Source organism: Myotis davidii, unplaced genomic scaffold (assembly GCF_000327345.1).
Source record: "Myotis davidii unplaced genomic scaffold, ASM32734v1 scaffold26, whole genome shotgun sequence".
NCBI classification, from domain to species: domain Eukaryota; kingdom Metazoa; phylum Chordata; class Mammalia; order Chiroptera; family Vespertilionidae; genus Myotis; species Myotis davidii.
In genome coordinates this window covers 5,735,200-5,750,385 of record NW_006299245.1, presented here as the reverse complement: position 1 = coordinate 5,750,385, position 15,186 = coordinate 5,735,200, and the positions used below count along the sequence as shown (strand labels likewise).

The 15,186-nt window shown below is 38.8% G+C and overlaps 1 protein-coding gene across 2 annotated transcripts in view; it reads left to right on the top strand.

Annotated features, from left to right (window-relative positions):
• The window catches only part of SLC6A15 (solute carrier family 6 (neutral amino acid transporter), member 15), a 47,725-nt gene that overhangs the window by 20,542 nt on the left and 11,997 nt on the right, over window positions 1-15,186 (top strand). For both annotated transcript variants that reach the window (XM_006774716.2, XM_006774715.2), the window contains exons 6-9: window positions 6,692-6,802; window positions 10,050-10,291; window positions 10,393-10,585; window positions 13,572-13,764. In XM_006774716.2, coding sequence (XP_006774779.1) covers window positions 6,692-6,802; window positions 10,050-10,291; window positions 10,393-10,585; window positions 13,572-13,764 — 739 coding nt within the window. The remainder of the gene's footprint in view (window positions 1-6,691; window positions 6,803-10,049; window positions 10,292-10,392; window positions 10,586-13,571; window positions 13,765-15,186) is intronic.

Genomic DNA, 15,186 nt, shown 5'->3' with positions numbered 1-15,186 from the left:
CCACTGGCCAGTAGAGAACAGATATTCAACATAGTACCTGCCCCATGGTGGTCAGTGCACTCCCACAGGGGGAGCTCTGCTAAGCCAGAAGCCAGGCTGACAGCTGCCAGTACAGCGGTGATGGTGGGAGCCTCTCCAGCCTCCTCAGCAGTGCTAAGGATGTCCAACTGCAGCTTAGGCCTGCTCCCCGCTGGCAAGTGGACATCCCCCAAGGGCTCCCAGTCTACCAGAGAGATGTCTGACGGCCAGCTTAGGCCCAATCCCCCGGGAAGTGGGCCTAAGCCTGCACGTGGTCATTTCCTGAAGGGTCTCAAACTGCAAGAGGGCACAGGCTGGGGTGAGGGATTTTTGTGTACTGGGCCTTTAGTGGTTTTATAAAACCTAATTTTTCTGCAAAATTAGCATGTTTAAGGAGAACAAATGGCCAGAATTGGCTATAAAGTCCTCAAAGAAAATGACTTTCTCAAAGTGTGTTTATAATAAGCATTTTAATATTAAAAAAAACTAACGAAATTATTTCGTATGTTTTATGGTCTTCAGTGGTTGGGTGGAATGGAAATATTTTCAGACAATGTGTTTGTTGATAAACTAATCTCTTACTGAAAGCCATTCCAGTTGTCAAGATCCAGAGGGTCTTAAAATTAGCCAAAAAAACATTTCACTGTTTCATTTCTCAGTTCTTAAAAGTGTGCATTTTCTGGACGAGGTAGTCAGTCATTCATCAAATCATTTAATACATATATATTGATTGAGCACCTACTATGTGTCAGGCACTGACCTTGTTCTGAAGATAGAGGGATGAACAAGGCAGACGAAACACCTTCCCTCATGAAATGTCCAGTCTAGTGGCAGAGGAAGACAATAAACATATTTGAAAAATAATTTCATTTAGCAATGAATAAAATAAAGTGTTGTAAGGAGAATGTGTAGACTTTTACATATAGAGAGGTAGATGAACCTATTTTTAATAATAGTAGGTATCTATTTGGTATGATAAGATTATACCCATATGATTAAAGAAATAATTTGAGTTTAAAAACTCAAATGGTAGACACCAAATTGAACCAATTAATTGAACTTATTTAATTGTATATTGACATTCATCTGGACACCTCTGTAAAAAGCTGGCTTCGGATTCATCTTAAATCTCAGAATTTAATAATTAATATTTTGGTGTGTGTGTGTTTTACCTGTGACCTACATAATACTACTTACATGTTTAAATTTTTGGTCACTATTTTTCTCCGTGTCACATTAAATATAATTTTTTAAAATATATTTTTATTTATTTCAGAGAGGTAGGGAGAGGAAGAGAGAGATAGAGACATCAGTGATGAGAGGGAATCATTGATCAGCCGCCTCCTGCATGTTGGACCGATTGCCCTTGACCGGAATCAAATCTGGGACCCTTTGGTCCGCAGGTGAACACTCTATCCACTGAGCCAAACTGGCTAGGGCTAAATATAAAGTTTTATTGTTCATTTTAGGAAGCTATGCTAGAGTCTTCTCATTGAATCCAAATCAGGGTCTTTAAGAACTCAAATACTTGTTGAACTAGTAAATGAAAATTGAAATGATCTGACAAAATAATTAGTTCACAATTTTAAAAATATTTCAGAATAAAGATGAGTTTAATTTTTATGGAATGTATGCATAAAGGAAAACTTAACTTTGTATAAATTCTGTACATTTTTTGAGTGTTTACTATATGTTAGGAATTAACAAACATGAAAATATGAATAGGGCACAGTTTTGTCCTCATGGAACCCATTATTTAATGGGTGAGATAGATAATTACAGCAGAATAAATGCAGTAATAGAGGTATATAAAAAATGCATGATGGGCTATGGCTGGGTAGCTCAGTTGGTTAAGAATGTTATCCCAATACGCCAGGGTTGTGGGTTCAATCCCCTGTCAGGGTACATACAAGAATCAATCAATGAATGCATAAATATGTGGAACAACAAAACATGATCTCTCACTCTTTAAAACCAATAAATATTTTTTTAAAAAAAATCAATGAATGACTGCATAAATAAGTTGAACAACAAATTGATCTCTTTCTCTCTCTCTTTCTCTCTGTCTCTCTTTCTCTTTCAAATCAACAAATAAAAAAATTTAAAATTTAGAGGTAGTCACTGAAATTAACATGGATCTGGGATAAGTTTTCATAGAGAAGGTAACTTTGGGGCTAGAGTATGTGTTTGAGGAGAAAAAATAATGGATGCATGGAAAATAGCATGTACAAAGCCCAAAGATTGCTGGGTACACACACCTTTATGACTTTTACATACAACTCGTGCAGCTCTTGGGAGATGAAACTTGAAATGTAAGTTGACTTACATTCTAACAGTAGATGGACTGTTAGAATGATTGGCTGTTACATACCAAACAATGTAGACCATTTGAGGATCTTTAGCTATTCATTGACACCATCAAATCTTTACTTTAGAGAAATCATTCTAGTGTAGATGATGGATTTCAGGAATGAAGGGAAAATCTGGAGGTTAGGTAACCAGGAAATTATTTTAATGGTGACACATCAGTAAGTTTGGAAACAATTAGATATATGTGTGAATTCAGTGGTAGAATCAATAATTTTGCTTGATGAGTTGGTTATGGAACATGGGCAAGAGGGACTTATTATGGGTGTGATCAGCCTGGACAAATAAAAGTACAGGAAGAGTCATTTCTTCTCTTAGTCTCTAATTTGAAGTTATATTAAGAACATGCTGATAATATGCCACAGTTATTGGAAAAACCATAACCTATTCAGACTATATTGTGTAGCCTTCATTTTCACTTTTAAAGTAAGTCGAATTAATGAAAGTAAGTCATTTATGAGGCAGGAAATTTGAGTTCTGTTAAAAAAAAACACTCCTTTACAAAGTAAATTCTTACTTCTGGCTAGCATCAAGATTTGTGAAGAAGAATCATAAAAAATAGCTTTAATTCAAGTGAGATCAAGACTATTTAAGTAGATACATAAGCTGGAAAATTTAAAGAATACTAAAAGTAGGCAATCAGAAGAATAAAAAGTACTCCATCTGAAGGTATTCTGATATCAAGTAATTAAGGAATTAAAACAATTTTAAATGATTATAAAATTATGTTTTATTAAAAACTAGAGGCCCAGTGCATGGATTCATGCACCAATGGGGTCCCTCAGCCTTGCCTGCAGCCTCTCGTAATCTGGGACCCCTTGGAGGATGTCGGACTGCCAGTTTCGGCCCAATCCCCACAGGCCTGGCTGAGGGGCCGAAACCGGCAGTCCGACATCCCCCAATGGATATAGTAATGCACAAAGCAACAGGTGGCCGGAGAGGAGTCTGAGCCCAGGCCAGGCGCCATGCTGCTCCAGCTCATCTCAGCCCCACTGTGCTTGCCACTGCCACCATGTGGTAGCGCTGCCATGGAGGCGGGAGAGGTTCATGCCACCTCAGCTGCACTCGCCAGCCATGGGCACAGCATCTGGCACCCATCAGTCAGCTGAGTAGTGCTCCCGCTGTGGGAGTGCACTGACCACCAGGAGGCAGTTCCTATGTTGAGCATCTGCCCTCTGGTTAGGCCTGGTGCATGACATTTGTGCACTGAGGGGAGGGGTGTCCCTCAGCCTGGCCTGGGACCTCTCCAGTCCGGGACACCAAGGGGTCCTTAATGGTGGTCAGTGTGCATCATAGCGACCGGTTGACAGGTCGTTTGGCCACTTAGGCTTTTATATATAGATAGATAATTAAATTAAAATATTGATTTTAAGTATGTTGGGATTGTATTCATAACTAAAGGCCTGGTGCATGACATTTGTGCACTGAGGGGAGGGGTGTCCCTCAGCCTGGCCTGGGACCTCTCCAGTCCGGGACACCAAGGGGTCCTTAATGCTGCCACAGAGTCGGGAGAGGCTCCCGCCACTGCTGCTGCCCTCGCCAGCTGTGAGTCCGGCTTCTGGCTGAGCGGTGTCCCCCTATGGGAGCACGCTGACCAACAGGCCTGGTGCATGACATTTGTGCACTGAGGGGAGGGGTGTCCCTCAGCCTGGCCTGGGACCTCTCCAGTCCGGGACACCAAGGGGTCCTTAATGCTGCCACAGAGTCGGGAGAGGCTCCCGCCACTGCTGCTGCCCTCGCCAGCTGTGAGTCCGGCTTCTGGCTGAGCGGTGTCCCCCTATGGGAGCACACTGACCAACAGGGGCAGCTCCTATGTTGAGCTTCTGCCCCCTGCTGGCCAGTGCTCATCATAGAGACTGGCCATTCTGCCGTTTGGTCGATTTGCATATTAGCCTTTTATTATATAGTACCAGAGTCCTGGTGCACGGACTTTATTTTGCACTCCCAAAATTTATGCATGGGAGAGGCATCTCTCAGCCTGGCCTGCACCCTCTAGCAATCCAGGACCCCTCAGGGATGTCCAACTGCCATTTAGGCCCAATCCCTATGGGCAGTTGGACATCCCTCTAAAAATCTGGGACTCCTGGCTCCTAATTGCTTGCCTGCCCACCTGCCTGATCACCCCTAACCACTCTGCCTGCCTGCCTGCCTGATCTCCCCTAACTTCTCTGCCTACCAGCCTAATTGTCCCTAACCACCTGTGCCTTGACCCCCGCCACTGCGGCTTCATCGAAAGGATGTCCGGAATGACATTCAGAAGGTTGTTCAGCTGTCCAGTCTAATTAGCCTATTATGCTTTTATTATTATAGACTAGAGGCCTGGTGCATACAATTTGAGCACAGGGAAGGGTGTCCCTCAGCCCGGCCTGCACCCTCTCCAATCCGGGACCACTCGGGGGATGTCTGACTGCCAGTTTAGGCCCTATCCCTGCAGGCCTAAGCTGGCAGTCAGACATCCCCCTTGCAATCTGGGACTGCTGGCTCCAACTGCTCACCTGCCTGCCTGTCTGATCGCCCCTAACTGCCTCTGCTTGCCAGCCTGGTTGCCCCCTAACTATTCCCCTGCCAACCTGATCACCCCCTAACTGCTCCCCTGCCAACCTGATCACCCCCTAACTGCCTCTACCTTGGCCCCTGGCACCGTGGCTTTGTCTGGAAGGATGCCCAGAAGATGTCCAGTCTAATTAGCATATTACCCTTTTATTAGTGTAGATAATTTTTTCTTAGGGTGTTCCCCATGCATTTAAATATAAGTACAATTAAATTCAATTACTAAAAATAATACATACTATTTAAAAATAAAAATAAATGCAATTAAATAACAGTGGATAGAACTATAGAAGTGTAAATTATAATATTTATATGTATGCTGTTTGTCTATAGGTATTACTGGATTCAATATTTCTTACTTGCCCTACACAGGTTTCTCCTTCATTTTTCCCACCCTCCCTCCATTCCTTCCCTCCACAGATACATATTGTTACCTACTATGTGCCAGCAATTGTATTAGGTGTTTGGGATATGATAGTGAACAGGAGAGAAAAGGCCCCTGACCTCACAGAGTTTACATTCAAGTAGGAGAGACTGGAAATTAACAAGCAAACATAAAACAAACCAAAAAAACAAACAAAACAAACATAATTTCAACAATGCTGAGTCCTGTAAATAAAAGAAGATAATGTCACACAGGGTAAATGGGATACAGGGGAGGGCAGTTAGTGATATTGGATGGAAGAAGGCACAGCTGTTTTAGATTGGTCTAAGCAGCCTTCCTGGAACAGATAAAGTTGAGACATAAATAGCAAGGAGAAAACTCCTGTGCAGATACGGGAGATGAGTGCAGCCCTGCTCTGGCCTTAAGTTGAAGTGCTTAGTCTTAGGACAGGTAACAAGGGCCTGCGGGACTAGAGTTCAGTGGGAAGTGAGTGGTGGGACAGGCAAATAGGGCTCTGGTGTAAGGCTTTGCAGGTCCGAGGGAAGAATTGGGATTTTATTTCAACTGTATTCAAAGTCCCTAGGATATGTTAAGCAGGGGATGAGCTAATCCAAGTCATCTCTGGTTAAACGCCTGAAACCAGTCAGGAAAATACTACAAAAAATGCAGGACTACTTCTGAACCTTTAACTTCAGCCACTGGATGGATGGTGGGCCATTTACTGAGATGGAGACGAGTGAGGATGGGTCTGGGGAAAACTGAGAAGTTACCTTCTGAATCTGAAATATTTTAGAGACTTAATAGGCTTCCCCCTGGAGATATCAAGGAGGCAGTAAATGTCTGGATAGGACATTATTTTTCTGTAAAAAACATTTGCTTAACTTAAAGCAAAGCTTCTGAAGCCGATGGTTATTTGTTTAAGTTCCTTGGGGGATTTAAAAGGGACCACTCTCTAGTCCAGAAGCTCGACAGAATCATAAGGAAAGTTTGGTTAATGAAAAAAAAAAGACTTTTTTTTAACCTAAAACAATAAAGTAAGAATTTTTTAGGGAATTAGTGCCCATTTATTTCTCTTAAATATTGTTTATTTTATAAACTATAATGAATCAACACTATTCAAATTACACAATATCTCTGGACTATTGTAAAGGAGATTAAATAGAACTTTCTTATTTCTTAGTACATCTCAAACAAGATCTTAAATAAGTCATAAAATCAAGACTAATAAGCCATTTTCAGATGGCTGTACAAGTTATTAATCATTTTATTAACCATATAAAAATAGTAACTGTCAAATCATAGAACAGAACACAATCTGAACTATAAAAAAGAATATATGTGTCTCACCTATTTTTGTTTTTTTCTTTGCAGATTGTGTATTTTAGTTCTCTGTCTCCATATGTGATACTTATATGTTTCCTAGTCAGATCACTCTTTCTAGAAGGTTCAATTTATGGCATCCGCCACATGTTTACCCCTCAGGTATGTACTTTGTTTCTATTTAAGGCTTATGATCTTGAAATCATTATATTTGTTGTTAAAATTTTCCCACAGTTTGATTCCAGAGATAATTGTCCTAACATATATACATTAGGCTTTCAAAGTATAGCTGTTATGTTATCTAGCCTAGATAAACCAGAGCTTTTATATGTCTTTAATTATCTCTATCTAGTTCCAATTTTAAATGTCCCATTTTAGTTCTAGATTAAGGCTGTCACTATTGAAACTTTAACAATTTCTCTGTTATATTAAATTGACTTCCAATTTTTATACTTGTAAATTTTAGAACTTTTCAGTCTTTATTTTTCTCCTTCTATTTCAGTGGGTTCTTAACATTTTGTGTCATGGATCCCTTTTAAAAAGACAATAATAGGAACTTCTTACCAGAGAACATATTCATTTTCTTATTGTGTCAGGAGGTGGACAAAAGATATAAAATCCATGGACCCAGGTTAAATCCCTTCTCAGAGAAAATCAATCTTTTTTTGTTTTGAAATTTTGTACTTTCTAAAATAATATTTACTTGGTGAGTTTGAGAAGTTCTGTAACTTTTGTAAATAAATGTACATTTTACGAAAATTCTCATTTGATTTCATAAAAGGCTCAGAACTTCAGTATGCTCTGTCATTCAGTTTAGTGCTGAACTCAGTGCTGGGCACACTGAACACGCACAACAATCTTTGTGGACCAGGTATTTTGATTTGACAGGAAAGAAAACCAAGTTTTGAGATGTATATTTATTTGGTTAGTCATGAAATGAACTTATACCTCACTACTACTTTGCTAATACTATTTAAGGCAGACAATTTCAAATTTGGGTCGGCAACTGGAAGTTACTTGAAGAATGATCATCTTGTGAGACTTGGGCAGAAGATATTAGCTTCCCAAGAATTATTTGTCACTGCTGGTAGCTGCTTTGATACTGTGTACAAAGGGCTGTGTTTTTTAGGTATCTGGTTCTAACTTGGTATTCATTCTCTAGTAGCAAAAATATTGACATTGGTGTCTGGTGTTTTTGAGTGGTTCATAAGACCTGTTTAACATTTATCATTGTTGGGACACTTCACTGAGTAACTAGTTATGATTCATCAGTTTTAGCTACATTATAATGCAAATCACCTTCAAATGGGACATAACTTAGTGACCAACATTATTTATAATATTAAAAAAGAAAAGTGTTTTAAGTTTAAAACAACTAACTAGCTTTGGTATGACTTTCTGGCATACCACCTTTTTCTAAGTTGGCAATTGCTTGAGACATAGTTCTCAATATTTGATTCAAATAGATATTTTGGAATTTAAACCCTTTGTTATAGCACTTTTTGCATGGTCCCTATATTCAAATCTGAAGCATTATTAACATTCTAAACCAGGTCTACAGATCACTTAAAATATAGTTAATTCTTTATTCAGCTCACTTTTCATTGACTGTAGATAAGATTCTGTGTTAGTTCACTATACGGTGTGATAGTTGATATAATAACAATAAGAAGGTGTTAATTACTTTTAATTTACATTGCTAAGTACCTAAACACATGAAATATTCCCTAAACTGTGAATGGAGATTTAGAAGTATAGCAATCTGAATAATGTCCTTAGTAAATAAGTGCTTTCTGCCACCTAGTGGGTGAAGTGGAGATAAGCAGTTGATTGTAGTAGTAGATTAACACAGAATTAGTTAAGATAACAATGGTCAATAAACAATATGCCTATCTCAGTTAATTATACATACATTATAAGTATAATAATTATTATGCTATGAAAAAGTCATACATTTCAATAATAGCTAAATGAATTGAGCAATAATTCTAATATTTGAGAGAACCATGGATTTTGTCATCTCTGAGTGTGTTCACATTTCTGTTCTACCCCAGAACTGCTGTGCAATCTTAGGCAGGTTCCTTAACCTTTCAAAGATGTAGATAATAGCAGCAACAATTTCATGGATTATTGTTTATATATATATATTGCTCATCAATGTGCCTGCCACTGTAGTCTATATATTTTAGCAGTTTTGAACAGTGAGAGTGTGGTAGGCAATGTGGCAAGTTGTGTCTTATTACTCCCATGATTCAGCGGGGGAAGCAGAAACAGAAAGGACTGGCCACTTACCCTAGGGGGCACTATTTAGACTATTTGGATTATTAAGTGGCAGAATCAGTATCTGAAACTGTCTGTGGATTTCATGTTCTTACCTGTATTTGGCATTGCTCCCATGAAAGGTAGTTTCATCACAATTGTAAAAAAAAAGAAAAAAAGACAAAATGCCAGTTAAAAACACTACTGTTACTGAAATCCAACTTAACTATTTATTGTGGTCTTTGACACATATACCTAATATTAGTTGTTCCATTTGAAAGGTTTGATAATTATTTAAGAAGTAAAGCAGAGTTACTTGAAATACATGTTCAACACAGATTCAGAACTTTAGAACTTTGGATCTGAAACGGTCTTAGATATGATAGGAGGTGTGGGCAAAAGTAGGTTTAATTTACCAGCCATCATTACTTAAAAGGTAAATGATAAATAGGGATCTGAAATAATAGCAATAATACTAATAAGACAAGTAAATAATACAATAATGATAAATAATGACACAAGATTAAACTCTGTTTTGCGTACTCACAACTGTGAGTCTACTTTTGCCCACCCCTGTAGGTGCATTTCTCTAATTATGAAAAAGAAGGCTTTCAGGAAAGTCTATTTGAATGAATGAATAATATATGAATGAACACATATGTGGATATGCACAATACAAATAGTTTAATTCTACCATACTCATGATTAATATCTGCTTTGACTATTAGACTTCCACCAGAAAACACAAAACAGTGTTTTAGTTAAGTAATTATTTAACTTTTACTGATAATTGATTTATTTTGCTTTGGAAAGAAAACAAAGACATAAATAGGAAGTAATTGAAGATAGTTCACTTCTCTTTTAAATAGTCCTTTGATGATTTGTCTTAAGGTATTTAAAAATTCCCATGTAGATAGAAAATCTCTATGTACGTAACATTTCCCTCTGTAAGCTTGATTGTCTACAGTATTTCTTGTTCATATTCCTTGTTTCATTTTCAAATGAAAAAACTATTATTTCTAATTAAGAACAGATTATCCCCCTGATTTAAATATGATGATGATATATTTCATCAATACAACTAATTCCATGTAGATTATTCTGAACTGTTACTTTGAAGCTGATTTCTGTTATGGTTCATTTTAAACAGCTTGAAAAAATGCTGGAACCCCAGGCCTGGAAAGAAGCGGCTACTCAGGTGTTCTTTGCCCTCGATCTGGGATTTGGTGGTGTCATCGCCTTTTCAAGTTACAACAAGAGAGACAACAACTGCCAGTTTGATGCTGTGCTGGTGCCCTTAGTCAATTTTTTTACTTCTATCTTGGCCACGTTGGTGGTGTTTGCAGTTCTGGGCTTCAAAGCAAACGTCATAAATAAGAAATGCATTGCAGAGTATGAGTATTAATTTCCTTTAGCATTTGATGGCAGAATTATATAGAAATTAACCCCCCCAAACTCTTACGTGTTCATTAACATGTTGTTCTGTTTTTCAGAAATGCTATAATGATTGAAACATTTTTGAAAATGGGCAACATTTCTCAGGCCATTATTCCCCCTCACATCAAGTTTTCAGCTATTACCGCAGAAGCTTATCACGAAGTTTATGACATCATTAAAAGAGTGAAAGGGGAGGAGTTTCCTGCTCTTGATCTTCGTTCCTGTAAAGTTGAAGATGAGCTAAATAAAGTTAGTAGCTATGTTTAAGCAATAAAATAGGTATTATTCAGTTAAAAGATTCATTCTCCAGAAGACATTTTTGGTTAGGAAAATGACTGTTACAGTTTTAAAATTCACATTCTTTATTTCAGAGGACAGCTTTCTTAAATCATTAAAGGTTTCCTTTACTTTATATTTTTAAATTTCTTTATTGATTAAGTTATTACATGTGTCCTTATCCCCACATTACCCCCTCATCCCCACAACTCATGCCCTCACCCCCCTGTTGTCTGTGTCCATTGGTTAGGCCTATGCTTGCATATAAGTCCTTTAGTTGATCTCTCCTCCTTACCCTCACCTTCCCCTACCTTCTCTCTGAGGTTTGAGGGTCTGATCGATGTTGCTCTGTCTCTGGATCTGTTTTTGTTCATCGGTTTATGTTGTTCATTATATTCCATAAATGAGTGAGATCATGTGATATTTATCTTTCTCTGACTGGCTTATTTCACTTAGCATAATGCTCTCCAGTTCCATCCATGCTGTTGCAAATGGTAAGAACTCCTTTTTTACCACAGCGTAGTATTCCATTGTGTATATGAACCACTGTTTTTGAATCCACTCATCTGCTGATGGGCACTTAGGCTGTTTCCAAATCTTAACTATGGTGAATTGTGACGCTATGAACATAGGGGTGCATATATCCTTTCTGATTGGTGTTTCTGTTTTCTTGGGATATAGTCCTAGCAGTGGGATCACGGTGTCAAATGGGAGTTCCATTTTTAGTTTTTTGAGGAAACTCCATACTGTTCTCCACAGTGGCTGCACCAGGGGAGTCAAGACAGTTTCTTCAATAAATGCTGTTAGGAAAATTAGATATGCAAAAAAATGAAACTAGATCACCAACTTACATCACATACAAGAATAAACTCAAAATTGATAAAAGACTTAAATGTAAGTTGGGGAACCATAAACATCCTAGAAGAATCCATAGGCAGCAAAATAGCAGACATCTCTCATAGCAATATGTTTGCAGATACATCCCCTAGGGCAATGGAAACTAAAGAGAAAATAAACAAATGGGACTACATCAAAATAAAAAGCTTTTGCACAGCAAAAGAAACCATCAACAAAACAATAGAAAAGCCCACTGCATGGGAGAACATATTTGCCAATGCTATCACCGGTAAGGGTGTAATCTCCAACATTTATAGGGAACTCATACAACTTAACAAAAGGTTTCCTTTACTTTTAAAAGCAATTTCATTGATTAATCCACAGTAATTTAAAATATGAATATAAATGAAGTGATTTTCATTATATAAAATCAAATCAGTCTGATACCTTTCCTGGTATAATATTTAATATAAAAATTGTATCATGATTATCACATATTGCATGACTATTTTGATACATTAATAATTTTTGGCCATTTTAATAATTGTGTTCAACAAGTTATGGTTAAATTCTTTTTCTTAACCAGTATAATGTATTTTAATAAATATAAAATAGGTGAACACTAATATTCTTGTATCGCTTACCACCTTTTCCCTGTATTGTCAAAAATAAAATGTCATAGAGAAATTAGCCATTAATCACTTGATTTAAGATACTTGAGACTAAACATAAAGTATCATGTGCAGCATGATCTCACTCATACGTGGAATCTAAATAACAAAATAAACTGAACGAAGTGGATCCAGAGACATAGAAGCATGGAACAGAGTGCAGAATCTGGAAGGGAAGGTAGGGGAGGGTGGATGACAGAGTGAAGGGCACTCATGGCTGCGGGGTCAGGGCCTCCTGTGGCATGATTATGTCGCTTCCTGATCCCATGCAGGCCTCTCTCTCTCACAGAGCATGCAGCTTTGGGGGGGAGGGCTACTATGGTCCTTGTTCCCCTGTGCCCTGCTGACATGAGGTCTCAGGCTTGATCTGACCCACCCTTTCAAATCCCCTATTCACTCCTAGTGATTTTCTGCTAGGACCCTGCTTCCAATCTTCCTTGAGCCAGGCATCCAAGGGCTGGCATGGGGGGAACTGTTACAGAGGTGGTTAGTCAGATGTACATGTCAGGATAGGTCTGAACATAAAAAAAAAGAATCATGTGCAGATAATTATGGATAAAACCATATATGTGTGTATATATATGTATATATATATACACACACACACAAAAACATATATATATATATATATATATATACATGGTCTTTCTTGTCTACAAAGTGTGTCTGACCAATTGGTCTACCAAATGGTGGACCAGTTGCTATGATGCGTACTGACCACCAGCAGGCAGACGCTCCAACCCGTAAGGTTAGCTTGCTGATGGGGTCCAGCTGATCAGGACTGGGTAAGAAGGGCCGGACACGCCCTGGAGCAGCTGTGGGCAAACTACGGCTGGCGGGCTGGATCCGGCCTGTTTGAAATGAATAAAACTAAAAAAAAAAAAAAGACCGTACCCTTTTATGTAATGATGTTTACTTTGAATTTATATTAGTTCACACAAACACTCCATCCATGCTTTTGTTCCATCCCTCCGGTCCAGTTTAAGAACCCATTGTGGCCCTCGAGTCAAAAAGTTTGCCCACCCCTGCCCTGGGGTCTTCCTGTGTTCCTCCCCAGCTGCCCGGCTCCCATTGGCCCGGATTGAGACTGGGCAAGAAAGACCCAATTGGCCCCAATCGCTGGCCAGGCTGAGGGACCCCACACATGCACGAGTTTGTGCACCTGGCCTTTAGTCATTAATATAAAAATCTTGAATCCTGTAAGGAAAGACAATCTTACCCTTTAAAGGTGTTTTGTTGTTTTTAAATTCTGGTTTATTTGTTTTCTTTATGAGATAACACAATCAACTTGTTAGTTGAAAGGCACAGTTTCATAGGAGACAATGTGATTCTGCATGTTTATTTCCAGTCTCTCAAGGCATTATTCAGAGTTTCTCTTCTTTGTAACTGAGGTATGTAGCCATCACTTAAAATTGCTCTGTATTCATGTTGTTAATCTGTCTATCTTACAGGAGGTTCAGGGAATTGGTTTAGCTTTCATTGCCTTTACAGAAGCGATGACACATTTCCCTCTGGCTCCCTTATGGTCAGTGTTGTTCTTCCTCATGCTGATAAATCTAGGCCTCAGCAGCATGTTTGGATTAATTGAAGGGATCATCACGCCTGTGGTGGACAGTTTCAAAGTGAGCAAAGAATTGGTTACTGGTGAGTTTTTATGTACTTGACTTTCCATTGACTGATACAGGCCATTTTACTCTTGGTGTTGTTTGGGGTTTTATTAATGTCTATTTGTAAATATGTATTGCTAATATTTGTTATTTTTTTTATATGACTGTATAATCATATAACTATGTAATGTATAATTGCAAATGATAGACTTAATACATCGTACTATTGGTGATTATTTTTACATTGCTCTTAATTAATAGTAATGTCATCATGAATTACTGTCACTAGAATAAAGTCATAGATTGTTCATGTATTAATTTATATACAAGCAAATAATTAACTATAGTAAGGTGGCTCAGACCTCAAAATCCTTTCCCAAATTTGTTAAAATTGATAAATCTAAATTTCTAGTGTAAAAGGAGTTGTGGTCTACTAGTAGTTCTTAGTTCTAGTATGAAAGCAAATAAAACAACTTATCATTATCGATGCTTGTTAATAAGCCAATCTGCAAGCACTTAGTAAAGTGCCAGTTTTGAACTGCATTTAAAGGATATAAAAGATATGAGAAATTATAACAGAGAAACAAAGATATAGGCAAGCCCCTTCTCCAAAAAATAAACAAACAATTGTATTGTTAATTAAAAGCAATCTGGGTAGATAAAAGACTTGTAGCATGTAATATACTTATAGATAGCATAATAGAGACTTTATATGTCATACAAATTAAGAAGAAACAAAAGTCATCTAAGTATATACTTGAACTGACGATGAAAGAGGTGGAAGTTGAATTTGAAAGAGGAGAGGTCTTCTCACAGGTCAGAGGATGTAGCACATGTAGAGCTAAGGAGAACAGTGAGGAAGCCAACCAGACCAGCGTGCAAGAACAGTGTTGGGAAGTGATGCAAAAATAAATTGGCTAAAAAACATGTAGGTGATCTTGAATGCTGGGCAGTGGTGCACAAGCTCCCTGAGGCTCTGTGTTTAGCTCTGAAAGATTTTAGTAATATTTTATGTGTAAACTAGAGGCCCAGTACACAAAAATTTGTGCACTCAGGGGGGAGGGGGGAGGGGGTCCCTCAGCCCGGCCTGTGCCCTCTCACAGTCTGGGATCCCTCGGGAGATAACAACCTGCTGGCTTAGGCCTGCTCCCAGGTGGCAGAGGGCAGGGCCAATCCCTAGGTGCAGCTCGTGGTCTGGCTCACAGCCAATTGGGGAGTTGGGGTGCCACCCCCTGTCATACACAGAAAAGCACAGATTGGGAGGTTGCGATGCCACCCCGTCACGCACAGAGCAGGGCCGATCAGGGGGTTGGGGCGCTGCCCCCTATCACGCACAGAGCAGGGCCCATCAAGGGGGTTGGGGCTTTTTACTCTGTCACACACAGAGCAGGGCCCATCAAGGGGGTTGGGGCTTTGTACTCTGTCACACACAGAGCAGGGCCGATCAGTGGGTTGAGTA